Source organism: Myotis brandtii, unplaced genomic scaffold, assembly GCF_000412655.1.
Source record: "Myotis brandtii unplaced genomic scaffold, ASM41265v1 scaffold410, whole genome shotgun sequence".
NCBI lineage: Eukaryota > Metazoa > Chordata > Mammalia > Chiroptera > Vespertilionidae > Myotis > Myotis brandtii.
The window spans coordinates 2,262,525-2,289,965 of NW_005365764.1; the positions used below are offsets into that span (position 1 = coordinate 2,262,525).

General features: G+C 55.7%; 1 protein-coding gene across 1 annotated transcript; it reads left to right on the top strand.

Moving 5' to 3' along the window:
* The first annotated feature begins 6,977 nt into the window (after nucleotides 1-6,977).
* Nucleotides 6,978-26,787, top strand: PLOD1 (procollagen-lysine, 2-oxoglutarate 5-dioxygenase 1). Its single transcript, XM_005873483.2, has 18 exons — nucleotides 6,978-7,214; nucleotides 9,718-9,851; nucleotides 10,513-10,676; nucleotides 11,952-12,064; nucleotides 13,411-13,474; nucleotides 15,083-15,180; nucleotides 15,960-16,061; nucleotides 16,457-16,588; nucleotides 17,059-17,180; nucleotides 18,156-18,260; nucleotides 18,686-18,811; nucleotides 19,100-19,241; nucleotides 20,028-20,141; nucleotides 20,811-20,876; nucleotides 21,453-21,557; nucleotides 23,115-23,261; nucleotides 23,978-24,103; nucleotides 25,913-26,787. Exons 1-18 carry the CDS (start codon nucleotides 7,017-7,019, stop codon nucleotides 26,066-26,068), a joined length of 2,214 nt encoding a protein of 737 aa, XP_005873545.2. The 5' UTR covers nucleotides 6,978-7,016; the 3' UTR covers nucleotides 26,069-26,787.
* The last annotated feature ends 654 nt before the right edge of the window (nucleotides 26,788-27,441 follow it).

Below are 27,441 nucleotides of genomic sequence, written 5' to 3' on the forward strand. Positions count from 1 at the left end.
ATCTACAGGAGGCCTGGGCTGGCTTGCGGGGGGGGGGGTAGGGTGGGGAGGTTGTCTGAGTTCTGGCTACTTGTCCACTGATTCGCGGATGACTTGGAAAAATCACTTCCCGTCTTGGGCTTATGGTTCCCACATCTGGGAGGGAAGTCCCGTTCAGCACCCAGAGAGACAAATAATAGCTCCCCTAATAATGACAGAGGCTACTATTTATGGAGCCCTTATCAGAGGCCAGGCGTCAGTTAAGCCTGATAGCAACCCTCGGGTGTGCATCCTTCTCTCATGCCCATTTTTCAGCTGGGCAAACTGAGGCTCCAGAGTTGATTCACTTGCCCACGGTTACGCGTGCAGCTTGTGGGCTTGGGAACCAAGATTAACACCCAGTTGCGTCCGGTTGGTTCCAGAGCCCAGCTGGCCAAGAGATCATGGGGATGAGCGGCCACCTGGTGAGGTGCCTGGGGTGGGGGTGTGGAAGGGGCGGGTCCCGCTGCAGAGCTGCTTGCACTTTCAGCTACATTCTCCGTGGTCTGCCCCGCCCCTGCCCTGACTGGTGGGTCTTACCCTCTCCAGTTTGCACATGGGGAGACAGGCCCAGATAGGTGCCATGACTGCCCAGGCGTTTCCGGCTCTGGAGTGGTTGCCCCCAGGTCTTCTGGGCTCTGGGTCTAGTGTTCCTTCCACATCCCCAAGGCAGGTGGGATGTTAGAGCGGGCCCCACTATCCTGAGTGGGTGCTACTCTCCCCTGCCTTCCCCGGGCCACCTCCAGGGCTGCCCGCTGAGCATCTGAGAGCCCCCAGAAGGGTATAGGTAGATCCTGGCAGTCCCATAGCAGCCGATCTGAACTGGCCACACCTCCCATGATCCTCTCTTCCCTGGGAACTGAAGGGAGCGGGGTAGTAGGTTAGCAGACCCTTGGACCATTTCTTGCGTGTTCCTTTGTGCCAGGTTGTGCCCAAGGCCACGCATCTCTGGTAAAGGCAGTTGCTTGATCTCCATGAGGCTTGGCGTCCTAGCCTGCAAAACAGGGGCTATACTACCTCACTCCTAGAGCTCCCTCAAGGATTCCATAGGATGAGGCCTGCTGAGAGTTCAGCTCAAGGCCTGGCCCACAGAGGCATTTCTGGCCCAGTGCTGCCATCTTTCCTGGAGTATACCAGCAGGGCAGGAGGACAGGTCAGAAAACCCAGTGAGGGAGGTGCTGAGCACAGGGCTGGGCTGGTGGTGTGTGCAAAGGGCCTGTGGCCAGGGTCCGCTCACTGGCTGGGAGCCACGGACCCTATAATAGCCTTTATTTTCCCTGGGCCTCTGCTGGCAGTTCCTCTGCTTCTGTTTTTGTTTTGTTTTTTTATTGTCGTTGTCGTTAATCCAGCAGCAGATCTGAACTGGCCACACCTCCCATGATCCTCTCTTCCCTGGGCCCACCCTCCTGGGGAACCTGGGAACTGGAGGGAGCGGGGTAGTAGGTTAGCAGACCCTTGGACCATTTCTTGCGTGTTCCTTTGTGCCAGGTTGTGCCCAAGGCCACGCATCTCTGGTCAAGGCAGTTGCTTGATCTCCATGAGGCTTGGTATCCTAGCCTGCAAAACAGGGGCTATACTACCTCACTCCTAGAGCTCCCTCAAGGATTCCATAGGATGAGGCCTGCTGAGAGTTCAGCTCAAGGCCTGGCCCACAGAGGCATTTCTGGCCCAGTGCTGCCATCTTTCCTGGAGTATACCAGCAGGGCAGGAGGACAGGTCAGAAAACCCAGTGAGGGAGGTGCTGAGCACAGGGCTGGGCTGGTGGTGTGTGCAAAGGGCCTGTGGCCAGGGTCCGCTCACTGGCTGGGAGCCACGGACCCTATAATAGCCTTTATTTTCCCTGGGCCTCGGCTGGCAGTTCCTCTGCTTCTGTTTTTGTTTTGTTTTTTTGTTGTCGTTGTTGTTAATCCTCACCTGAGGATATTTTTCCATAGATTTTTAGAGTTGAAGAGGGGGGAGAGACAGAGAGAAACATCGATGTGAGTGAGACACGTCGATTGGTTGCCTCCTGTATGCTCCCCAATCAGGGCCGGGGATTGAGCCTGCAACCGAGGTACGTGCCCCTGCCAGAGACAAACCTGGGACCTTCAGTCCTCCAGCCGATGCTCTATCCACTGAGCCAAACCGGCCAGGGTCTCTGCTTCTGTTTTTGTGAACTCCCTCCACCTCAGACCATCTCATGAGAGAAACCTAGCCCCCTACAAGGAAGCCCAGAGAGGTGAGTCAGGGAGGGACCAAATCAGTGACAAGGCTTCAGGTGCCCTGACCTCCAGCAGGTGATGGGAGCGGGCAAAGTAGACACAAGGCGGCCAGCCCCCACAGCATGGTGTCGCCGAGATAACCCAGTAGATCATAACCATTCATTGATGGAGAAGGGGCAGCGGGTCCCAGGTATGGGGCTGTTGTCAAGCTGCTCTCAAGTTGAGACTCTGTGCATCTCTTGCTCCATTCAGACCCTTTTGAGAAGTAAGGAATCATTAACCCCATTTTGCAGATGGGAAGACTGAGGCTCTGAAAGGTTATAAACTCCTGGCCTCAGGTTGCCACAGCTGGTTGAAAGTAAAGTCACTGACTGGGACTCAGGCCCACTGCTCATTCCTGTGAACCCTTGGTTCCCAGAGAGCCTGAGGGAGGAGACATAACCCTGTCCCAGGCGAGCCCCAAGACCAATGTGGGGGACAGAAAAAGGCCTTCCACAAAGCAGCATCCAAACAAGCAAATTTCCGTAGAGCTGAGGGGCTGGGAGAGTGCAGACCACCCCCCCACCTTTCCCTGCAGGCCTTGACATGGAGAGGGAAGGACCAGGGGACCCTGGACTTGGGTGGGGGTCATGCCTTCACTGTGCAGGGGACAGAAATGTTCCCCGAGTCCGGTAGGCCTGGCTGGGTGTGTACGAGTCAGGAGGAGACCTGAGGCTACTAGACTTCCCCATCTCTTGCCATTCTGCCTGACCCATGTCACATCAAGCCCGGCGTGCACGCCTTGAGAGCCAAGACCACATGCCTGGGCTGGCACTGCTTGGGACAGAGGGGACGTCAGCCGGAGCCCAAAGAACCCAGCCTGAGTTCTCAGCCCTCTCTTGGGATCCCAGAGAGGTGTCTGCTCTCCCCACCCTGGCTCAGCCTCTCAGGAGGGGCTCCTCTCCGCCCCTGACCCCCAGGAACCTGCCCTCACCCATCTTAGGGGAGCTTCCCGAGGACAAGAATGCATGGAGCCCCACGGCCAGGTGCTGTGCTCAGCACTTTGTGGACATCAGCTCCTCGAACCCGCGTGGGAGTCTCTGGAGGAGGGTACATTTTTGTGGTTATTACTCTCATTTTGCTGACGAGGATACAGGCATGTAGACGCTAAGGTACTTGCCTGCTATCTGTCTGCCACTCCACTCCACTGTCTGCTCATCTCTGCTGACCTGGATCATGGGCCATTCACCTGGGGAAACCACGGTTGGACTTTGGGCAGCAGGTCAGCAGGACCCAGAGCCCTGGGTGTCAGGCCTCATGGGGGCCCTGGCACCAGCTCCTGTCACGTGGTGAGTCTTTTTTTTTAAGTTAATTCATTTTATTATTATTATTTTTAATCCTCACCCGAGGATATTTAGAGAGTGAAAGAGAGAGGGAAAGACAGTGAGAAACAATTGATTGGTTACCTCCTGCACGCGCCCTGACCAGGGCCCAGGCCAGGAAGGAGCCTGTGACCAGATACCTGCCCTGGACTGGAATTGAACCCGGGACCCTTCAGTCCACAGGCTGACACTCTATCCACTGAGCCAGACTGGCTAGGGCATGGGGTGAATCTTTTCCCGGCTAAGCTGCTTCAGAGCTCTGGGCACCACATAGGGCAGTGGTTCTCAACCTTCCTAATGCCGCGACCGTTTAATACAGTTCCTCATGTTGTGGTGCCCCCCAACCATAAAATTATTTTCGTTGCTACTTCATAACTGTAATTTTGCTACTGTTATGAATCGTCATGTAAATATTTGATATGCTAAAGGGTGTCCCAAAATTCACGCAAGAAGTAATTTTGATAGAAAACACAGGTTTATAATTAAAAATTGTAAACTTTTTATTGATTCATAAAGTATACAGTATAGGCTTATGTATGGAATAGCACATCGGGTAAAAGGCCTCCATGGCTTTGCTGGCACATACGCAAAGCCGTGGTCTTCATTGGTCTTCATTGTCCCTGCTCCTGGGCCATCATTGGTACTTGGTAATGCTTATCAAATTGAAGGGATTGAAATCAAAGGGCAACAGATATTAGAATCTGATTCAATAAACCAAGTAAAATTAGGCTTTTATTTGTTGTTGTTGTTGTTGTTGTTAATGCTCACGCAAAATTCAAATCTTGTTTGAATTTTGGGACACCCTTTATATGTGTTTTCCGATGGTCGAGACCCACAGGTTGAGAACCGCTGCCATAGGGCAAGCGTCACCCTGGGGCATTCAATTTCCAAGCACCAGGGCCCCGCCCACCTGCCTTTGGCCTGGGCTCCCAACTGTAGGGGGCGGGGCTTTAGTAGGTGTAAAGGCTCAGAACAGAGTCTGGCGAGCAGAGAGTGTTCCATAAAGCTTAGCCGTCATTGTTATGGTGATTTGCAAGCAGAAACCCCAAAAGGAGCCTGGAGACCTAGCACCCCTTCCCCCCTCACTCCCTCGCTCGCTGCCTGACTTCAGGAGTCGGGATCTAATGGAGAATCCAGAATCTCACAGACGCCCTGGCTTTTTCCATCGTGAAATGTGACACTCTTCCTGTCCCCAGGAGCCCCTGTGGACAACAAGAGGGCCTCAGACAGCAGGGCCTCCGAGCCGGCAGCGCTGCCTCTCCTCACCGGGGCAGGGACTTAACAACCCTGGCAGGAGTTAGGGGGAGCCCTTCCCCAAGGCTGAGAAGCGCCCCTCTTTCCTGGACCCCAGGGTCAGGTAGTGAGGCCTCCCCTCTCCACACCTGCCTAGTGCACCCACCCCTTCGGCCGCAGGTCCCTGGGCCCACCCTGTGGACTCCTGCCAATCCCTGCCGGGCTGCTTGGCGCCAGCCCCCTGCTCTGGGCCAGCACCCTGCCCCTCCGCTCAGCCAGCTCTGCCAGCTCTGCCAGGCTGGGCGGGCCCCTTTGTTCTGTTTCATTTTATTTTTTTAATCCTCACCTGAGGACATGGTTTTTTATTTATTTAATTTATTTATTTTTAAATAAATTTGTATTGATTTCAGAGAGGAAGGGAGAGGGAGAGAGAGATAGAAATATCAATGATGAGAGATAATCATTGATTGGCTGCCTTCTGCATGCCCCCCAACTGGGATTGAGCCTGCAACCTGGGCATGTGCCCCGACTGGGCCTGTGACTCAAATCTTATTGATTTGAGAGAGAGAGAGAGAGAGAGATAGGTTGTCTCTCATCTGGGGATTGAACTACAACCTAGGTATGTGCCCTGTTGGGGAATTGAGCCTGAGACCTTTGGGTGTATGGGAGGATGCTCAACCACATGAGACACTACCCTTAGTTCTTTGAGCCCAGGCTCCTCTTGACTTCCTAGGATGGGAGTCAGGGGGCCTCACCTGCCTCTGCTGGCCTGGTCACACCACTTAGTGGGTCTGTTCACCCAGGAAAGTGTTAAGTCCTGGACCCCAGGGAAGGAAGGGTCACCCAGTGGAACAATGATGAGTGCTGCAAAGTGGGGTCCTGCCCCGGAGGGCAGGAAAAATCTGAGAAGGCTTCATAGAGGTGGTGGGGAAGAGGCATCACTGTCAGTGGCCCTGGGACCTGGAGGAAGGTCAGGGAAAGGGCAGGGAGGGAGCCCTGGAAGGAGGGATGCGCCCACAAGGTGAGACTTCTGGCTGGAGGAGGCCCACTCGCTGCTGGAGGGAATGAGTGCATCATCGGACTGATCAGCAAGGGCCTTGAATGCCAGAGCAAGGCGTTTGCTTCTCATTCATCATCACCAGTAACATCTCCTAGCCTGTGCCAGCATTCCAACAGGACTGTACAGGCCTGATCTCCTGGAGTTAGTCCAGAAGCCTGGGAAGAAGGTATTGTTATTAATCCCTAGTCTACAAGGCAGAAAGGTCAGGGACTTGCCCAAGGTCACATAGCTGGGAAGGAGCAGAGCTGGGACTCTGACCAGAGCCTTCACTACTCCTCAGAGGATTCAGCCTCAAAGTGTGGTCTGGGAGGGGCTTCCCCAGGGCTCCCAGAGATGCTTTCTGGGGAGTCGTTTCCCATGGGTTCCATTGTAGAGGTGAAGCTGTACTACAGAGCCTGGGAGAGGTCCAGTGTTAAAAAGGTAATACAGCCCTGGCCAGTGTGTTCAGTGGTTAGAGCATCGGCCCAACCACCAAAGGGTCCTGGCCAATGGCACATACCTGGGTTGCAGGTGCAATCCCAGCTCCAGCTGGGCTCATGTGGGAGGCCACCAATCCATGTGTCTCTCGCACATAGATGTTTCTGTCTCTCCCCCTCCATCCCAGTCTCTCTGAACATCAGTGGAAAAAATATCCTCAGGTGAGGTTTAACAAACAAACAAAAAAAGGTAATACAGCTGCTCTGGTCAATGGCCAGGATTTCAAGGCGGTTTCCACTCCTAGCCGACTCTCATTGGTTCTCATGGTGTTGGGAGAATCCAAGGATGAGTGAGACTCAGCAAGAGAGTCTATAGGAGTTGATTAGCAACGTCTGCTCTGGGTGCAGTGTAGATAGTGGTGGCTGCCTCTGGGCTAATGTCCAGCGTGGGCCGGAGAGGTCCTCCCAGAATGCAGCATTCAGAGTGAGTCCTTCCCTCCGCCCCTGTGCCTGGCCCAGAGCCCCCTAAAGCCAGAGAGGCCCAGTCCCACAATGCAAGATGCGGATACCTCTGCTCAGGACGCTCCCTGTCATGTTGGTCAGTTGCAGGTGAATGGAGCCCTGGAGGAGAATCTGGAGACCCAGGTTACATCCCAGCTCCGTCACTAACCAACGGAGTGATCTTGGGCACATCCCTTCCCACCTGGGCCTTGGGCTCTTGTCTATAATGGAAATGGGGCCACGGCCTGTGGGATTTGACAAGAACAGTGACCTGCCCCTACCTGTCACCTGTCCTCCTCCATCCCATTCACCATACCCTTCTCTGTCCCTAGACAACCTCCTAGTTCTCACGGTGGCCACGAAGGAGACCGAGGGGTTCCGACGCTTCAAGCGCTCAGCCCAGTTCTTCAATTACAAGATCCAGGTAAGGGGCTCCCCAGGTGGGGCAGAGACAGCCGAGGAGTGGAGGGGGAGTCCAGGAGCTGCGTGTCCACCTTCCCCAACTGACTTGGAGCCACAGGGTGTGGGACCACGGCCAGCGTGGCCTGGGTTCAAAGACCTGGAGAAAGGGCTGCACGCAAATGAATACACAAGACAAGAAATATAAATTTGGAAATTACGGGGGAAGCCAGTTGTGAACTTGGTTCTAGGGATGAGGTTCCACCGAGTCTCCAGTCTCCGTTCCCATCTGCTTTTTATTTACTAGAATACACAATTGCCTTTTAGGAATGCAAACAGACTTATCAGAGGTGATGTTTGGGAAACAGTAAAGAGATCGTCAAGTTTGGGGGGTTGCCTTCGGCTACTGAGTCAGCAGTAGGTAATAACAATGCAGACAGTCAGCCTTCTGAATATCAGAAGCCCCATTCAGCTTTCTGACCGGACTTCTCGCATTTATATTAATTCCTGTTGATCTTGGCTTTCGGCAATTCCCCCTTCTTTGATTTCTTAATAGATGTTGATATGCCGCTTGCAGGGCTCGGGTTCTTTTAAGATTTTTATTCCGCATCTGCAGACTAAAATTAAACATATAAGAACAAGAATGAGACAGGCAATAGTGGTTATGCTAAAAGGCAAAAGTAAGGAGATTCAGTGAAAAGGAGTAAATTCTTTCTTTAAATTGCTGCCAGGCATCTAAGGAATTCGTTTGTAAGTCTGCCTGGAATAATTATACAGTATGCTGCTGTAATTCCAAAATATTAAGGGTGGTGTTATCTTTACCCTAAGCACCAAGAAAGTGATTTTTCATTGACACAAGCAGCGGTAAATACTGTCTTGTCGGGAGTTCCCTATAAGGTACGAATGGAATTATTTAAGCTATAGTTAAAACTATATCATTTTATTGGTGCAAGTGCAGCAGCTGATTTCCATTGATTATTACTATACGCAGACCCGTAGGGGCTCCAATCCACAAAAGAAAAATCCGTTATTAAGTTTGCTGCTGGTGGGTGCCATTCATGAAACTTTTTACATAATGGCTTAGTGAGGGGAGGTCTTAGTAATGTTCTATTCTCTTTGCCTCTCCCAGGAGCAAGCATCGACAGTAATTGTATTTAGGTTTTCGCTTCCCCCTCCTTTGGTGTGGATGGTAGCCAAGAAAAACCTCTCTTTAATTCTACACACAAAGGAGCAGTAGTTTGATTCTGTGTCGTATAAAAAGGGAAGCTGGGTGGGGACACCCATGTAATTATACTTTGCCCATATACTTACGATACTAGGCGGGGGATCAGCCCACGTAAGGGGTCTTACCCAGGGAGGACGTCCCCGTTTGCCCCTGGTGATATTACCGCACAGCTGGTGACTGTCAGCATGGCAAGAAAGATGTTCTCAGGCGTTCTTGGGGTTCTGGTCTCTTCACAAATTCGCTCAGCTTTCTGGACCGTCTTCTTTATCACTCCCCAAGTCATCTCTGGGCTATTTATCCTCTGCTGTGTTTGTCTCCCACTCCTATCTTCAGTGTGTTGCCTGGGGCTGCTGCTGTCTATGGCTGGGGTAGCCGATTGTCTACAGCTGCAACAGGGGGAACTTCTGGACACCTGAACGTTGGAAATGAGTTAGGAAAAGCAAGAGGGAGAAAGACATAAGCAAAATCCACCATGGGCTGGAGAGTGTGGGGAGCGTGAGACTGGAGAGGTGTGTGGGGGTGGTGCTCAATGTAGTGTGCACGGGCTCGTCGGGGGGGCGAGGGAGTGACTAGGTTAGAGGGCACTGGCTGGTGCTCAATGTAGTGTGCACGGGCTCATGGGGGGTGGGGGGGGCGAGGGAGTGACTAGGTTAGAGGGCACTGGCATTTCACAGCTCCCCCGGGTGATTTGGGGATGCCCACAGTCTGGAGACCTCACTGTCCAAACAGTCTTCTGAAGAAGCACGGGCTATGCCCAGTCCTTGGAGTCATGGGAGTGTGTCCTCTGTGTCTGGCCCATGGAGCTGAGCCCACAGGGAGGCATTTCTCCATTTAGCTGAGCGTGCTGAGTGCCTCCTTGTGTCAGGCACAACGGTAGGCACCAGGGATGATGGACAACACAAGCCATGTCTCTGCCTATACAACTTGCAATCGAGCGGCATCGAGCCAGAAAGAACGTGTGTTTTGCTCACATGAATGAGATTTGAAACAGGGTTATTGCTTCAGGCACAGCTGGATCCGGGGGTTCAAGCATGGTAAAGTCTTTGTCTTTTTTGTCTTTAGGCCCTGTTTGTTTTCATTTGCAGACATACTCTCTGTATGTGGTGGCAAGGTGGCCACCAGCTTCTCAACCTCAGCAGATAAGGCAGTCTTTCCTTAATTTTAATAGAACAGTCCCAGGGAAGACTCTGATAGGCTCTTTTGGGGTCACATGCTCACACCATGGCTATGGGAGAAGGAGGGATGGGACACAGACTGGTCACGCATGGTCACTTGACCATCTTTAATGGGCCTTTCTCTGCAGGCTCTGGGCCTCGGGGAGGACTGGCATGGAGAGAAGGCAGCATCGGCGGGGGGAGGGCTGAAGGTTCGGCTGCTGAAGAAAGCTCTGGAGAAGCATGCAGACAAGGAGAACCTGGTCATTCTCTTCACAGACAGGTCAGCGGCCGGGGGGCTACCTGGGCGGGTCCCTCGGCAGGGAGATAGAGGAATATATTTTTATTTAAAAAAAATTTAAAAAAATATATTTTTATTGATTTCTGAGAGGAAGGGAGAGGGAGAGAGATAGAAACATCAATGATGAGAGAGACTCAGCCGCCTCTTGCACGCCCCACACTGGGGATCGATCCTGCAACCCGGGCACATGCCCTGCCCAGGAATCAAACCGTGACCTCCTGGTTCCTAGGTCAATGCTCAACCTCTGAGCCACATCAGCCAGGCTAGAGGAATATTTTAAATTGAGGTTCTCCCAGGACATCTGAAATGGGAGATCACTCTAGCTAAGGTTGTCTAAGTCTTAGGGGGTCTGTGTATCCCAGGAGAGACCCTCTGGTGTAGCCCACTCCCGATCTTGGTGAAAAGATGGGTGGGGGACCTGCCCAGGTGTGACAAGCCACTCTCTTAGTGGGAGAAGGGCATGGGTTATGGGGACCATCTCTCTGTCCTGGGTGGGGTTGGAAACCTGGCGGGCCAGGCCAGGGACAGTAGGGCAGACCCATTCCCTAGATTGGGAGGAGGGGGATTGTAGAAGCCTCGATCCAGGTCTGGGCCCTCTCCACACTCCTGCTCACCTCTGCCCGTCTTCTGGCTCCGGCTGCAGCTACGACGTGGTGTTTGCCTCGGGGCCCCGGGAGCTCCTGAAGAAGTTCCGGCAGGCCAGGAGCCAGGTGGTCTTCTCGGCCGAGGAGCTCATCTACCCCGACCGCAGGCTGGAGGCCAAGTACCCAGTGGTGTCCGACGGCAAGAGGTTCCTGGGCTCTGGAGGTGAGGAGCTGTGGCCGGGCTGGGCGGGCTCAGAGGAACCCACCGCTGCCTCCGTGAGGTTCCTCACTCGCTCGGTGTCCACAGGATGTCGCTCATATCCCAAACACAGGCTCTCCTGAGTAGAATTCCTGATTCTTTAATTTTTAAACCCCCCCCCCCCGCCCCGTCTTTTTCATCTCATTGACAGCCATCCATCTGCATAGGGCGAAACCTGCCCTCCCCCACCTCAGTCCTTTGGTGGGTCACATGACTCCCATTTCAAAAGATCTCTTGCCCTGGCCAGGTAGCTCAGTTGGTTGAAGCGTTGTCCCATATACCAAAAGGTTGTGGGTTCGATTCCCAGTTGGGGAGCATATGAGAGGCAAGCGATCAATGTTTCTCTCTCTCTCTCCCCGTTCGCCCCACCCTGCCCCCCACATCCTTTCTCTAAAATCAATAAACATATCCTCTGGTGAGGATGAAAAGATATCTCCCGAATCTGCCCCGAGGTCCACAGCCACTGCTGCTGCCTCACTGGGCTCCTGGCATCTAGTATCGGCACACTGTCCCGCCAGCTCCACCCCCGCCCTTCCAGTCCATGCTCCGCCCAGAGCCAGAGGCAAATCCACACTCATCACTCAGTGGCTTCCCACTGCAGAGCATAAAACCCATATTTTATCCTGGATTTCTCTGTCCAGCCACAGAAGCCACTTCCTCCCACAGGCCGAGAGAGTTGGCACAGTCCAGATGGCCTGGCCCTGGGGTACAGGTGTCCCTGGGGCAGGGCCCTCCCTGGCTGTCCACCTTCTTCCATTTCTCTCCTCCTCTAACCAGCCTTCCCCATAGCCAGCGATCTGTGTGGGTTTTTCCCTTTAAGCCCCCATGTGCTGTGTGCCCTTGGCCCAGCCTCTGCCCTTCTCTGGGCCAAGTTTCCAAGGTAACTATGGGAAAAGGGCTCCAGCTTGCGCCCACCAGCTCTGCTCTCTAGGAACTCCTGGTGTAATCCATTCATTCACCATCTGTGTGGAGCCCAGCATCTAAGCTGGTACAATTTAGTGGGCACCATCGGTCTTTCTCTCTGGGCTCGGTGGGAACTTGCACTAAATGACACTAACTGGCAGACTGTGTCCAGCCGATGGACATCACCTCCTCTCAATCTAGGAGGACTTCTGAGAGGAGGCAGGGCTTGTGGATAAAGGAGTAGGACATGGAGAAGAGGGGAGGCTGGGAAGAGGCCCCTAGCTTGGAGGCTGGAAGCTAAGTATCTGTTTCTGTGTGTCCTCACGCAACCCCCAGGCTTCATCGGTTATGCCCCCAGCCTCAGCAAGCTGGTGGCCGAGTGGGAGGGCCAGGACAGTGACAGCGACCAGCTCTTTTACACCAAGATCTTCTTGGACAAGGAGAAGAGGGTAAGAGTCAGCAGGTGGGGCTGGGGGGACCTGATCCCACGGGCCAGGCTGCACTGGGAGCAGCCCCTGTAGGTCTTGAATCCCTGGGTTGGCCTTGACACCCCCATTTAACAATTCATCGATTCGCTCATTTATTGAGCAGATCTTGATTGGGCGCTCACTATGTGGGAGACACCGACAGGTGCAGGGCCGGGATACGGCAATGAACAAGAGAGTTGGGGTCTGCGCCCTCATGGCCCTGAGGTGGGGAGACAGGAGTTTACAACCTCATGTCAGGTGATGGTGATGGCGTTGAAAAGAATGACAGGCTGAGCTGCCTACTGTGCCTGGGGGGGGCTGATGAGAGCTTAACAGGCCACTGCTGAGCCTGGCTCAAAGAGGCAGGGGTCATCGAGGGGAGCGGAGGTAGCAGAACCAGGCCAGTGCAGCCCCAGCCCCAGCCAGGAGCCTCTGGGTAGACAGGAAACTCAGGGTGCTCTTAGGTGTCAGGACTCCTGGATTCTGCCCTGCTGACCTCCCCATCCTCCACCCATGCTGTGCTGTGTGACCTCGGGTAATTCACTTCCCCTCTCTGGGCCTCCGTTTTTATCATCCACAGAATGATGAAATGAAGCAGTCGGCCTGTGCAGTGGAAACTATAAACTTGATCTTTTTGTTCACGCAGTCCTTCCTCCTTCCCCTTTGCCTCCAGTGACATCACTGCAGAAGCCCGGGGACTAAGCCATGAAAATGGAGCTGCTCTGCTTGGGATGAGGGCGGAGCCTAGAGTGCCCCTTGCCCTCTCTCGGCCTGGCCGTGGGCTCCATGAGACACAGTGGAGTGGAACAGGCAGCATTGTGCCCATGAACAGGGATTTCAGGGCCAGGTTACCTGGGTTCAAATGCCAGTCAGCTACTTACTAGCTGTGTGACCTTGGGCACGTTACCCAACCGCTCTGTGCCTTGTTTTTTAAATCTGTTAAATGCAGTGATGATGGCATTTTCCCAGAGGGTATTGTGTGGGTTAAATTAATTAACGTGTATATAGCACTTAGAATAGCGATTGGCACACAGTCAAGTACTAAACAGTGTTTGTTATTATTAGGGTTCTTGTTGCAATGGAACCCGCTGTTTCCTTAGATTCCTTCCAGTGCCGAGAGCCCCTGGTTCTCTGTAAATGGGGCCACTCGGCCCGTAGATCCTAGGGGCTTGGCCACTGGCTGGCCTTCCCAGGGCTCCCAGCTGGGCAAAGCGGATGTGGTGAGGAAGAGGCAGAGGTGGGGGGCAGGCTGCCCACAGTGGGTGCGATGGAGCCCTGTCCTTGCCAGGGCCGGTCCCTGACGCAGCCTGGTGCCCTGTCTCCTGCAGGAGCGGATCAATATCACCCTGGACCACCGCTGCCGCATCTTCCAGAACCTGGATGGAGCCCTGGGTGAGCAGCCCCCACAGGGAGGGGATGGAGGGAAGGAGAGGGGGATTCAGGTAGGGCCTGAGCCCAAGGGGGAGAGAGGGTTGGTTCCTCTCTGTGGGATGTGCTGGGAGGTCGCTCGCCTCTTCCCCAGGTCCTCAGAGACCACCTGGGGCAGAGCTGTATGTCCCTGTGGGTGGAAAAAGGAGGGTCGAGAGGTCAGTTTACCGAATTCACCCAACACCAGGGCAGGGAAGTAGCCTGCCAGCCTGGTAATGCACACAGCAGGTACCCACCCTGCCCCTGACCCCAGTCCTCACAGGTGAACCTGCTTCACCTCCTTCCCCTGCCCTCCACCGCCAGCTGAAGGCTTCCTGGCCTGGGGGCAGGGGCTGACCTGGCAGGGAGTTGGAAAGTGAAGGCCAGTTGGTTCTTGAAACTCCAAAGCCCTTGGGCTGACCCCAGATCCCTGGCTGGTGATGGCATTGCTTTGCCACTAGCTTGCTGGGTGACTTCAGGCCAGACACATACACACACACCTCAGGCCTCAGTTTCCCCGTCTTTAGAAAAGAGAAGTTGGACCCGATCACTGATTGGTGAATTTATAGTGTAAATCAGTGATGGCGAACCTGTGACACGCGTGTCAGAGGTGACACACGAACTCATTTTTGGGGGTTGATTTTTCTTTGTTAAATGGCATTTAAATATATAAAATAAATATAAGAAATATAAGTCTTTGTTTTACTATGGTTGCAAATATCAAAAAATTTCTATATGTGACACAGCACCAGAGTTAAGTTAGGGTTTTTTCAAAATGCTGACACGCCGAGCTCAAAAGGTTCGCCATCACTGGTATAAATGGACCCTTTGGAGAATCCGAGGAAAGCCCTGGCCCTCTCCCAGGAAGGTGTGGGAACATCACACCCTTTTGCTGTGGCCTCTGGGAGTTCCTGAGCCTAGGTTAATAAACTGGGCCCGATTCACCCCGGGGGGCGGTGGGGGCCAAGAGCTTGCACAGAGGGGCTCCCCTCTCATGGTCACCACCACAAAGCCCTGCCTCCCCAGCATTTCCCAGGCCTTGGGAAAGGCTGCTCTGGGTTATATAACTGTCGAACAAAGTAGCTTCCTGTCTTACGTGCACACGAAGAGGGTCCTAGCATGGGGATTAGGGCTCTCTCTACCAGACCAGGATCTGTCCCCTGTCCCTCCCAGGCCGTCCTGTGTCGCTGGCGTGTACTCAGGGCTGCTCTGCATGCCTGTCAGAGCGGCCGCCTCCCAGACCCTGCCAGTGGGGCTTCTCTGAGCTGTGTCTGGAGCTGGGATATTTCAGTCTTCACCTCCTCCATCCCTGGCTTCCAGCTCTCATCAGTAATCACAGTAACTGATGTGGGTTTCTGTGGATTCCATGCTCACCCTGTGCCAGGCACGGTGCTAAGTGCTCACTGGACATACGGTCCTCCCACTCTTATCCCCATTTTACAGATGAGGAAACTGAGGTGCTGAGAGGTGAAATACTAACCTACGGGGATACCTGCTCACTGGGGGAGAGCTGGGATTTGAGCCCAGCCTGTCAGCCCCTGAGTTTGGCCTCTGGGTCTGATGCTGGGTGGCGCTGTAATTTCTCACCCCCAGATGAGGTTGTGCTGAAGTTTGAAATGGGCCACGTTCGAGCTCGCAACCTGGCCTACGACACCCTCCCAGTCCTGATTCATGGCAACGGACCCACCAAGGTAGGAGGGGCCCCAGGCCCTGGGGAGTGTGGGAGGGGGTCAGCTTCTCCTTGGGGCCAGGGCCACCCACCTGGTGCCCAAGAGCTTGTAGGCATTGCCCTCAAATCTGAGTTCAACGTGGAGCCTCGTTCCTGCTGTTTTAGTCGCTGACGCCCTGTTCATCCTGCTGGACAGCAGGGCACAAAGGAAGCCACTGCCCCCACCCAGGCCCAGGCTCGGCTGCCCCAAGTCACCCACACTCCGTCACCCCAGGGCAGGCTCGTTTGCTCATTTAAGAAATATTTATTGAATGTTTGCACCAGGGCATGAGGCCTGGTCAGTCATGAACAGGACAGACTGGCCCCCATGCTCCTGGAGCTACAGACGGGGCCCTGAGGAACTGGCCCCTGGTTCACACCACAGTTCTCTGAGTGAGAGGTCCTCAACCACTCGAATCAGAATCAATCAAAGGAAGGGGGATGTGTTAAAACGCAGAATTCCCGCCCCCGCCCACAAGCTGGCCAGTGGAAATCTCGAAGGGGCGGGCCCCGGGAATCTGCATTTTACAAGCTCTCAGCCCAGTCCTGAGATGAAAAAGCACCAGGGCACCAAGCCCTCCTTCTGCCCTCCCTCAGCTGTGGTGACCTCGGGGGATGCGCATGCCCTCTTCAGGGCCCACCCAAAACAAGGTCACATTCCTGCTCCCTCAGGGGTGGCAGCTGGCTGGGGCCCAGGAAGGTAGGCCTCAGTGGTTGCAGGTGGGTGGGACTGGCACCTCTCAGACCCCTCGTCCCCCACAGCTGCAGCTGAACTACCTGGGCAACTACATCCCGCGCTTCTGGACCTTCGAGACCGGCTGTGTTGTGTGTGACGAGGGCCTACGAAGCCTCAAGGGCATCGGGGTAAGGCCGCCAGAAGCTGGGGTTGGGGAAGATGGGTGATTCTGGAAGAGACTGTTGTCTTTGGTGGAAGGTAGAGGGATTACCTCCCTGTCTGGGGTTCCATCCTGCTCCTCACCAGGCACCTCCTCCTGGAAGCCTTCTCAGACTACACATGGCTCCACATTTCCCCCGATGCCTGCCTTCCAATTTTTCTGCCTGGTCGTTCAGGCTCTCCTGCAGCCCCGTCCCCATCCCACAAACCTTCTTCCTCATTTGTGGCCCCACATCACACCCCATGCCAGCCAAGCGCCTGCCATCAACTAGTCCTCGCTCCGAGTCAGGGCTCACGCGACTCTGGCTCAGGGGTGGCTCAGTGGCTGGGCATGGCTGGACTCCGCTGCCCCCTCTCCACGCAGGATGAAGCTCTTCCCTCCGTCCTGGTTGGCGTGTTCATCGAACAGCCCACGCCGTTCCTGTCCCTGTTCTTCAAGCGGCTCCTGCGCCTCCACTATCCCCAGAAACGGATGCGGCTTTTCATTCACAACCACGTGAGTAGCCGGGGCTTGGCCCAGCGGAATCAACGATCTGGATGTGAGGCCTGTGGGTTGGGGGTGCTGTCCTGGTGGCAGAGGCTCTTAAGAGGCCTGTGGACCTGGCCTGGTCAGGGGAGGATGGTCACAGGGTGGCCAGGGAGGGCATGCCAGGCAGAAGGTCTGGCCTGGGCGGGCAAAGGCGTGGAGTTTAGGAAAGCAGGTGGCCGGGATGTGCCAGGGAGGAAGGGGGGCAGCCGCAGAGGCTCAAGAGGCCTGTGGACCTGGCCTGGTCAGGGGAGGATGGTCAGAGGGTGGCCAGGGAGGGCATTCCAGGCAGAAGGTCTGGCCTGGGCGGGCAGAGGCGTGGAGTTTAGGAAAGCAGGTGGCTGGGATGTGCCAGGGAGGAAGGGGGGCAGCCTGCAGTAGCAGAAGGTGCGGTGGTCCCTGGTGGGGACCGTGTCCTCATCCTCAACCCCCCTCCCCAGGAACAGCACCACAAGGCTCAGGTGGAGCAGTTCCTGGCGGAGCATGGTGGCGAGTACCAGTCTGTGAAGCTGGTGGGCCCCGAGATGCAGGTGGCCAATGCTGATGCCAGGAACATGGGCGCGTGAGTTGGGGGCCAGAGGGGATGTGGTTATCTCTGCTGACAGTGGTGGGCAGAGAGGCCATGGTGGCCAGAGCACCAGACTGGGAGACAGGAGTTCGGAAGGCTGGGTGGTCTCCGGCAGGTTCCTGCCCCTCTCTGGGCCTCCGTGTTTCCATCTGACAGATGGGGAACTTGCCTTGGTCTTGCAATTGGCTGGGGCTGAGCAGTGTCAGCGTTTAGGAAGGACTGGAGGACCGGAAGACAATAAATGCTGACAACCAGAGAAATAATCTCTGATTGCCCCATAATGTATGTTGACTGTAGAAGAATTGGACCGTCCAGATCCGTGGTTGGCGGCCTTCCCATGAAGGACTAGATTGTGTATCTGTGCAAACCAGCTTTGTGGGCCCCGCCGCAGCCACTCAGCTCTGCTGGGGTAGCGTGCGTGAGCCTGGTTGGGCTCCAACAAAGTTTTATTTATGGACACTGACGTTTGAATGTCTGTGATTCTCATGCAACTTATTGGATGCTTTTCCCCAACCAGTTAAACATGTAAAACCATTCTTAGCTCATGAGCCACGCGAAACTGGGCAGTGGGCTGGATTTGGATCGTGAATCTTAATTAAGGCTTTGATACCAGTATCCAGACACCCTCCAGGAAGGCACAACCAGTTTGCCCCTGGCCCTGGGCACGGTGGGAGCCTGTCTGTGGGCGGTTGATACCAGTTGTCAAGCTCTGGGCCTTCGTCTTGAGAGTTTGGGATCTGCATCAGGGTTTGGGTCTTGGAATTGGGAGGGACCTTCGAGGCTGCTGGTCCCAACCTGCACCAGGGCGGCCCAACCTCTCTAAAGAGCCGTGGCCGGTCCCTGTGATCGCAAGGTGGGCGGGGGTGGAGAGTGCAGCTGCGGTTAGCTCCGCGACCCTGGGTGGGGAGGTTGGCACTGGAGCCCCACCCCTCCGCCGCCCCCACTGACCCTGCGTCCCCCTGCCTGCAGGGACTTATGCCGGCAGGACCATGGCTGTACCTACTACTTCAGCGTGGATGCAGACGTGGCCTTGACCGAGCCCCAAATCCTGCGACTGCTGATCGAGCAGAACAAGTGAGGCTGTGGGTGGGCTGCGGCTGGCAGACAGATGGGCCCTCAGAGCGGGGCTCCTGGGCTGGCTCCCGGGATAGGCCTGGGCCCCTGCTGGGAGCCCTTCCCTGCCTTTGTCCTCCTCCCCTGCCTTGGCCTCATCGACTACCCTGAGCTTGCCCCAGCCTGGCAATCTTGTCTTGGTTCACACCCACCCTCCTTGCCCTCCCCCCACCACCACAAGCCCCAAGTCATCACTCTCACACCCTCTGTTCTTGGCCGCCCTGTGGGAGGGAAAAGGTATCAGATGGGCCAAACCTACCTCCAGGCCCTGCCCCAGGGAGGTGCTTGCAGGTTGAAACGGACCCCGACCCTTCCCCACACCTGGTTAGATCCGCCCCGAACTCCCAGTGGGCAGAGGGACCCCTCTGAGGCGCTCCCTTCCTTAGGAACGTCATTGCCCCATTGATGACCCGCCATGGGAGGCTGTGGTCGAACTTCTGGGGAGCACTGAGTGCAGATGGCTACTACGCCCGCTCCGAGGACTACGTGGACATCGTGCAGGGGCGGCGTGTGTGAGTACCGACAGGATGGGGGGCACCCCCATTTGTCTTCTTCCTGGCCTTGCAGCACCCCCTCCCCCAGTATTCTTGTCCTTATTGCCCTCAAATTCCCACCGCACCTGAAGCAAGGGAGACTGCAGTCAGACACACAGAAGGACTTCCCGACAATGATCCTGGGCCCATTGCCCAGGGTAGGGGACTCCAATCAGCACTATCATGCCCTCCCCTTGGCCCCTGGCCCTTAATCTGTGACCCTCAACACGAGCCTGCGGCCCCTCCGTCTTCCTCTCTCTCACTCAGCGGCGTCTGGAACGTGCCCTACATCTCGAACATCTACCTGATGAAAGGCAGTGCCCTGCGGGCTGAGCTGCAGCAGACAGACCTGTTCCACCACAGCAAGCTGGACCCCGACATGGCCTTCTGCGCCAACGTCCGCCAGCAGGTCAGCCCTGGGGGGGTGGTCAGAGGAGGCCCTTGATGGGGAAGGTGGGCTGCCTAGTCACCATAGGCCCTGGAGCTTCTGAGGTTCCAGCAGGGCTGCTCCAAGGCCTGGTGGGGACATGCAGGGCACTGGCACGCAGGCTGGTCCTCCGGGTCTGTGGGGATCATTTTAGCAGACCCGGGTTTTACACCATCTATTTTATTTTTTAAAGTATACTTATACTGATTTCAGAGCGGAAGGAAGAGGGAGAGAGAGAGAGAAACATCAATGATGAAAGAAAATCATTGATCAGCTGCCTCCTGCACATCCCCTACTGGGGATGGAGCCCGCAACCAGGGCATGTGCCCTTGACCAGAATCTATCCGAGACCTGGTTCATAGGTCAATGCTCAACCACTGAGCCACGCCGGCCGGACTATTTTATTTACACTTTTGACAGCACCTAAAAAAAACCCCGAAACTTTCTATCTAAATGTACTCCAAGTAACGTGCCCAGGAAACACCCTTACCCTGTTCTGTGCCGCACCCAATGTTTTCTGTGGCTTTTAAAAAATGTGACAGCACGTTGATGTTTCCCCCTGTGCCCCAAACTTCGGGATCAGAACACCATCCTCTTCTTGGGCACATTCGTTCTTTTATTCCCATTCAGTCCCCCAGGAAGCCTTCCCTGATGGCATTCCCAGTGTCAGGTCTAGGTGACCCCGGTGGGCAGAGGAGGCTGCTGTCATGCCCCTCCCAGGGAGTGCAGGGGAGGGGAGGGTCTCTCTCATCGGCCTGGTCTCCCCAGGATGTGTACATGTTCCTGACCAACCGGCACACCTTTGGCCACCTGCTCTCCCTGGACAACTACCAGACCACCCACCTCCACAATGACCTCTGGGAGGTGTTCAGCAACCCTGAGGTGAGGCCTGGGCGGGCAGGAGGGAGTGGTGGGAGTGGAAGGGGCCCCGGTGATCCTGTAGCCAGAGTTGCCTCCCTCTCAGAGCTTGACACTGGGACGCTGTGGGCCACCTGCCTTCCTTCACCCCAGGGGGCCTGTCTGCGGGTTTGAGTAGAAAGAGGAGGGTGTTTTGAGAGGCAGCGCCATCTAGTGGAGGAGGGACGAGGAGTCAAAGGCCCATTAGCTGCGACTTCATTGAGCCTCTCTCTACCTTTGGGGCCTCAGTTATTTTAGCTCTAAAATGGGTATACTGTCCCAGCCTGACTGGCCCCTGAGAATGTTGTGATCAGAAGAGGAGAAAATTGTGACAGTGTTCTGACACATGGTGAGCTTGTGGCTGATGTGGGCACATGCCTGTATCTTCACGTAGACCTGTACACACGTGCACACGTGTACATACACATGCAAACACCAGCTCCCGTGGGCACCCTTTTACGCCCAAACAACACAACGCACCCAGTGGGCACAGAGGCAACCCGGCTGCTCCAGGCATGCAGACCTTCACTTACATTGTGTGTGGCCTGGGGGGAGGAGGCCCCTCTTGGAGCCTCCCAGGGAGTTGAGCACGGGGTGAGTCCAGCTGGCCCAGGCCAGCTCCCAGGACCCCATCCCGCTTCCCCCTCCCCACAGGACTGGAAGGAGAAGTACATTCACGAGAACTACACCAAGGCCCTGGCGGGGAAGCTGGTGGAGATGGTGAGGACTGGGCACCCCTGGGAATGAAGCTCTGGATTTATACCCGACACCCGGAGGACAGAGGAACGAAGCGAGCTGACCTGGGGGAGGCGGCGCGGCCCCCTCCTGTGCTCCGGCGAGGGAGGGGGCAGCGGTGGCCCCTTCCACCTGCTGGCACTTTCCTGCTGGAGTCTGCAGGGCCGGGGGCCTCAGGCTTCTTTTCTGGCCCAGGCAGGAAAGAGAGGAAAAGCATCCCAAATGTGGCCTCAGCTGCAGACCATGGCCCGTGTTTCCCCACAGCCAGCAGGCCTCTGCCCCTCAATGTCCACACTCGGGTGGCTTTGGCCTTGGCCCTGGCAGTTCTGTGACCTTGGCCAGCTCCGAACTCCAGTTCTTTCTTCCTTCAACATCTCCCTGAGTCCGGGCTCCCTGGGGACTCTCAGGGGGACACTCAGAGGCTCTCAGACCAGGGTGGGGCAGGGCATAGGCCACACAGGGGTCCTGCCCGTGGCGGGTTCTGCCGAGGGCCATGGGGTCAGGGGGAGGATGAGGCCGGTTCACTCTGGACCCCTGTGACCGAGTCCCCACCCTCCCCAGCCTTGCCCGGATGTCTACTGGTTCCCCATCTTCACGGAGACGGCCTGTGACGAGCTGGTGGAGGAGATGGAGCATTACGGCCAGTGGTCTCTGGGAGATAACAAGGTGGGAGCCCCAGGCGCCTGGACTGGGGCTGGTGGGAGGCTGCCCCTCCACCCAGGCCCGCCCTCAGAGCTCTTTGCCTGGGACTCTTCAGATGAGGGCGCTGGCGTCTAGGAGTAGAGGGGTGGCCGGCGTCTAGGAATAGAGGGTTGGCGGAATGGGATGGAGTGCTGGTCTCTAAGCTGCCATTGCCGCTGGGTGACTGAGCTGCCTCAGCCTGAAGGTGCTAGGTTTCCAGTTCCTGTTTGTTATGCCAGTGATTGAGCTTCCTTCCCAGGCTGGGCGTGGAAAGGGGGAGGAGTGAGCAGGTGTGGATGAGGAGCCATTAGGAGGCGACAGCACCCGACCGCAGAAGCCAGTGGCGCCCCGCTGAAGGAGGAACCCCCTGCCTGCCCTCCTCTTGCAGAGTCCAGGACCCCTGGTTAAAGGCACATGCGCCCTGGGCCTGGGCCTCAGAGAGTGGCTAACCTCAGCCTGACTAATCTCTGGTCCGGGAGCTAAGCTCCAGAGTCCAGTAACCTGCACAGCCCATCTGTTCTGGGTCTGGCTGGTCCTTGCCCTCCAGTGCCTGGGCTTCCCGGGACGCTCGTGCCTGAGCTGCCCTGTGGCCCTCTGCATGGGTCTCTGTTGTATAACCAATGACCACCAAGCTTAACGGCTTAAAACATCCACTGATTATCTCCGGGTTCTGTGGGTTGGGGTCTGGGTGTGGCTTGGCTGGGTGCTCTGCTCAGGGTCTCCCAGGGCCCCAGTCGGGGTGTCAGCTGGGGTTGGTGCTCCTTTGAGGCTCGGGCTCCTATTCCAAGCTCACACGGCAGGATGCATGTCCTTGCCGCTGCGGAGCTCAAGGTGACTGGCCCCTTCCGGGCCAGCACGGAGATTCTCTCCCTCCAAGAGCCTCCCTGATTTATTTATTTCTTAAAATATATTTTTATTGATTTCAGAGAGGAAGGGAGAAGGAGAGAGAGATAGAAACATCAATGATGAGAGAGAATCATTGATCGGCTGCCTCCTGCGCGCCCCCTACTGGGGACTGAGCATGTGCCCTGACCGGGAATGGAACCTTGACCTCCTGGTTCATAAGTCGATGCTCAGCCACTGAGCCACACCGGCCAGACTCCAAGATCCTCCTTTATAGACTCACCCAGTGCCTCCTAGCTGGTTTGGCTCAGTGGGTAGAGCATTGGCCTGCGGACTGAAAGGTTCCAGGTTTGATTCCGGTCAAGGGCACCTGCCCAGGTTGCATGCTCAATCCCCAGTAGGGGGCATGCAGGAGGCAGCCGATCAATTATTCTTCCTCATCATTGATGTTTCTCTCTCTCTCCCTCTCCTTTCCTCTCTGAAATCAATAAAAATATTAAAAAAGAAGACCCACCCAGCATCATCTCCCCTTTGATTAAACCAAAGTCGACTGACTAGTTACCTTAATCACACCTGCAAAACCCCTTCACCTTTGCCCTTATCCCATCAGGTTCAAGGTCAAGGGGAGGGGATTGGACAGGTGGCAGGAATCGGGCCATCTTAGAATTCTGCTCACCACCCTCTCTGGGTCGCTTCCAGGACAACCGCATCCAGGGCGGCTACGAGAATGTGCCGACCATCGACATCCACATGAACCAGATCAGCTTTGAGCGGGAGTGGCACAAGTTCCTGGTGGAGTACATCGCGCCCGTGACGGAGAAGCTCTACCCCGGCTACTACACCAGGGTGGGCCGGCTGGGTGCAGCCAGGACCCAGGGGGTGGAGGGGCTGGGGAGGGGGAGAGGAGGAGGGGAGAGAAGTGTTCCCAGCTGGGCAGAGGCCTGAATATTTGGTGTCTAGGCAGGGGAGAAGTCTCCTCCTCTCAGGTGCTGGGGCCAGGGAAGGCGGGGCCACTCTGCCTCTATCCTCTGACATCATAGGACCGTTTGAGTCCTTCCTCTGTGTCCCTGACCCCTGCATCTATGACTGCCATGCCAGCTCACCGGACAAGCCCCCGGTCAGTGGCCAGCATGCCCTTCTTCCCTCGGGTCCCCTTGAGCTCCCTCACTCATATGTCTGTTGATGCCTCTTTGGCTTCTGTACTTGTCACTTCCTCCTTCACACGGTTTTCTCCAAACACCTGGGCCCTGTCCTCAAGGGACCACCCGCCTAGATAGGTGGGAGGGTGTGAGGATTAGATTCATTCATTCCACCTTCCTTCCCTTCTCTTCCCTCTTTTCTCTCCTTCCTTCCCTCCCTTCTGTCCTTCCCTTCCTCCCCACATTTCTATTGAGGACCTTTTCTGTGCCAGGAACTGTACCAGGCCCTGGAGAACACAGCGTTAGATAAACTGCCCTCAGGGAGCCGACGTTCCAGTAGGCGCTGAGGGCCGCCTGGACACCCTTCCTTCCTGTCCTGCGCCGCCTCTCATGCGGGTTCTCTGTGTCTCTTCCCTGGCACAGGCCCAGTTCGACCTGGCCTTCGTCGTCCGCTACAAGCCCGACGAGCAGCCCTCGCTGATGCCACACCACGACGCCTCCACCTTCACCATCAACATCGCCCTGAACAGGGTCGGGGTGGATTACGAGGTGAGCAGGGCCGCTCTGGCCCAGGGAGCAGGCAGGAGGGAGGGCTGGCTGGTGAGCAGCTTGCAGGGTGTTTGAAGCTGAGGGGCCCAGGATGCACCAGCACCAGAGAACTAGGAACGGGAGAGAAAGGGCGCTAGGTCCGTGGGGAAGGCTTCCTGGGAGGGGCGGGCTCAGCAGTTTGGCAGGAGGGAGAGGGCTTTAGACCCAAGAGAGCAAGGGGCCAGGAGGCCTAGAGCCAGATGACCTCACCTGGGTCCTGCCCCCCCTTTCCCCCTTGCTCGGGGGCCTCAGGCAATCTCTTGGGAAAACTTAAAGTGCCCTCCCCACAGTTGTGAGGATGACATGAGCTCATCCAGGTAACTGTGTACGTAGTAAGGACTCAAGGAGTGGTAGCTAGTAGTAACAAGTTCAGGGTCCGCATCATTCTTGGAAGAGGGCTGCTTTGGGAATGATTAAACCCAGGCTTGTGGCTGGAGGGAAGTCTAGGGAAACCAGGAAGACATGAGGGTGAGGGGGAGCAGTTCTGGGGCCTTAGGACCCCAAGGGAGGCCTGTGGGTGTGATCAGCTATAGAGCCATTCATCCATTCATTCACTCACTCCATAAGCTACTATTTTAAAGGAGTTTTTTGTGACTCAGTCCCGGGTTACACACTGTGAAGGAGACCCATAAAAACACCTGTTTTTTTGAGAGTCGACAATGTGCCAGGGGTTCTCATAGGGGACGATTTTGCCACCCTCCCCAAAGGACATTGGCAATATCCGAAGACATTGTCGGTGCTACTGGCATCTAGTGGGTAAAGCCCTCATAAGAAAGAATGATCTGGCCCGTCGTGGTGATGCTGTGTAACAGTATGAATGTACATGATACCATTGGACTGCTCACTTAAAAATGGTTACCATAGTAAAGTTTATGTTACGTGTATTTTACCACAATTTAAAAAAAAAAGAAAAAGAGCCCTGGCCAGTTTGGTTCAGTGGATAGAGCGTCAGCCTGTGAACTGAAGGGTCCCAGGTTCGATTCCGGTCAAGGGCACATGCCCGGGTTGTGGGCTCGATCCCCAGTGGGGGACTTGCGGGAGGCAACCGCTCCATGATTCTCTCTTATTGTGGATGTTTCTATCTCTCTCTCCCTCTTCCTTCCTCTCTGAAATCAATAAAAATATGTTAAAAAAAAAAAAAAGAATTATCTGGCTCAAAATGTCCATAGTGCTGAGGTTGAAAAACCTGGCCCTAAGCTCTTACTTGTATCATCTTATTGAATGCTCACAACTCTGTGCAATTTAACGCCCATTTTCCAGAAGGGAAAATTGAGGCTCAGGCTGGTCACAGTTAATAAAGGGTGTGGCTGACCTTTGTCCAGGGCTGCCTGACTTTCTTTTTTTTAAATAATATATATATCTTATTGATTTCAGAGAGGGAGAGGGAGAGAGAGATAGAAACATCAATGATGAGAATCATTGATTGGCTGCCTCCCGCATGCCCCACACTGGGGATCAAGCCTGCAACCCCGGGCATGTGCCCTTGACCAGAATCGAACCCAGGACCCTTTGGTCCACAGGCCGACGCTCTATCCACTGAGCCAAGCCGGCTAGGGCTGCCTGACTCTGGATCACTCGGTCTTTGCTGAGTGACCCCCTTAGGCAGCATATGGCTGTCACTCCACAGGCATCCCAGGCAGGCTGTGCTGAGGGCTGCTTGGTTGTGGTGGCTCAGATGGAAGAAGAGGGGGTGGGGGTGGGGGAAGGGCCCAGCTTCCTGTTGGGGAACTGACGCTTCCTGTTGGGAAACTGACACTTCATGTCTCCTAGGGCGGTGGCTGTCGGTTCCTGCGCTACAACTGCTCCATCCGAGCCCCACGGAAGGGCTGGGCCCTCATGCACCCCGGGAGACTCACGCACTACCACGAGGGGCTCCCCACCACCAAGGGCACCCGCTACATCGCCGTCTCCTTCGTCGATCCCTAATTGGCCGGGCCCAGCCACTGCGGACACTTTCCTCTCTGCCAACAACCATTGCCCGCGGTCCCAGGAACCCCGTCCAGCCTCCAGGTTCTTGACCTCCCATTGCTCTTGGAGCTGCCGTTGGAGAGCCTGGGCCGCAGGCCAGGGGCGTGGACACCTCGTTGGCTGGGACTTTCCTGGTGCTCTGCACCCAGCCCCGGGGGAGGCTGTTTGTTCACTTTCACTGCTCATCCTTTTCCACTTGTCTTCCTCAAAAACCCAGCCCCCTTCCTCCGGTTCTTCCATGAGTGACACGTGAGCAGACAGGGGCTTACCCAGCTGCCCCGAGGGCTCTAGGGGCGTGGAGCCACCCTGGGCCCCGCCCCCCCCTCGAGCTCCCACACAGAGCAGCAGCCCCGGGATCTTCTGCTTCAAGCTTCAGGGCCGACACCGAGACCTGGATCAGACTCAAGTCCTCAGCCGGGACTGCGGAAGCCCCTTCTTCCCTGGCTCCTGTCATGGGAGCCACATGCTGTCCCTGCAGATGGTGACTCGGCAGACCCCCCGGGCGGCGGGAAAGGCATGGATGCCGCAGCGCCATCCTCTACTTGACCCTTTGGGGGGGGGGAGTGACATGTCCACACACTGTACTGCGTCACCTTGTCCTGCATGTCCCCGTGTCTCTGGACAGAGGGACAGACGGACACAGGAGAGTTCCTATTAAAAGTCATTCAAACCACCGAGGGGAGCTGCCTGGGTGGGTGAGTGCTGGTGTCGGGGGAGTGTCTGCAGGGAGGGGTTGTAAGAGCCCATGATTGGCAAGAAAGATCGCTCAGGAGGCTCGGGGCCTGTGTTTCTCAAACAAGCACGTGACCGTGGTATCGTTTGTATATTCCGCAAACCCTATGTGTGAGCCAGGCACCGGCTGCCTGGGGCAGGCTTCTTCGTCCGTCCAGATCTGCATCAGGTGTCACCTCGCCTTCGCTGACTACCCTTCCTGCAAACATGAACATCAGAGAGCTCCCAAACGCTGCCAGCCCCTGCCATGCCCTGGGCGACTCCGACAGCTCAGGACATTCATTAATAACAACAGCTAGCATCTGTCCATCCCTCGCTGTGGGCTGGCATTGTGTCTGTCGGGCACTCAGCACACGGCCCTCTGGGGTGGAGCTATTATTTCCTTTTTATGGATGAGGAAATGTAGGCTCAGAGAGGCCAAGTAGTTGGCCAAAGGCCACACAGGTAAGTGGTAGGGACAGGGATTTATTTTTTTTTAATTTAAATTCTTTATTGTTTAAAGTAGTACACAAGTCTCCTTTTCTCCCCATTGACCTCTCACCAGCCGCTCCCCCGCCCCCAGGGACAGGGATTTGAATATGATTTCAGCCGGAACCTGG

Coding starts and splice junctions, on each gene's coding strand:
- PLOD1 (XM_005873483.2), top strand. CDS start 7,017: ATGGAAATGGGGCCACGGCCTGTGGGATTTGACAAGAACAGTGACCTG. Junction 7,215..9,717: donor TCTTCAATTACAAGATCCAG/GTAAGGGGCTCC, acceptor CTTTCTCTGCAG/GCTCTGGGCCTCGGGGAGGA. Junction 19,242..20,027: donor GCGCCAACGTCCGCCAGCAG/GTCAGCCCTGGG, acceptor TGGTCTCCCCAG/GATGTGTACATGTTCCTGAC.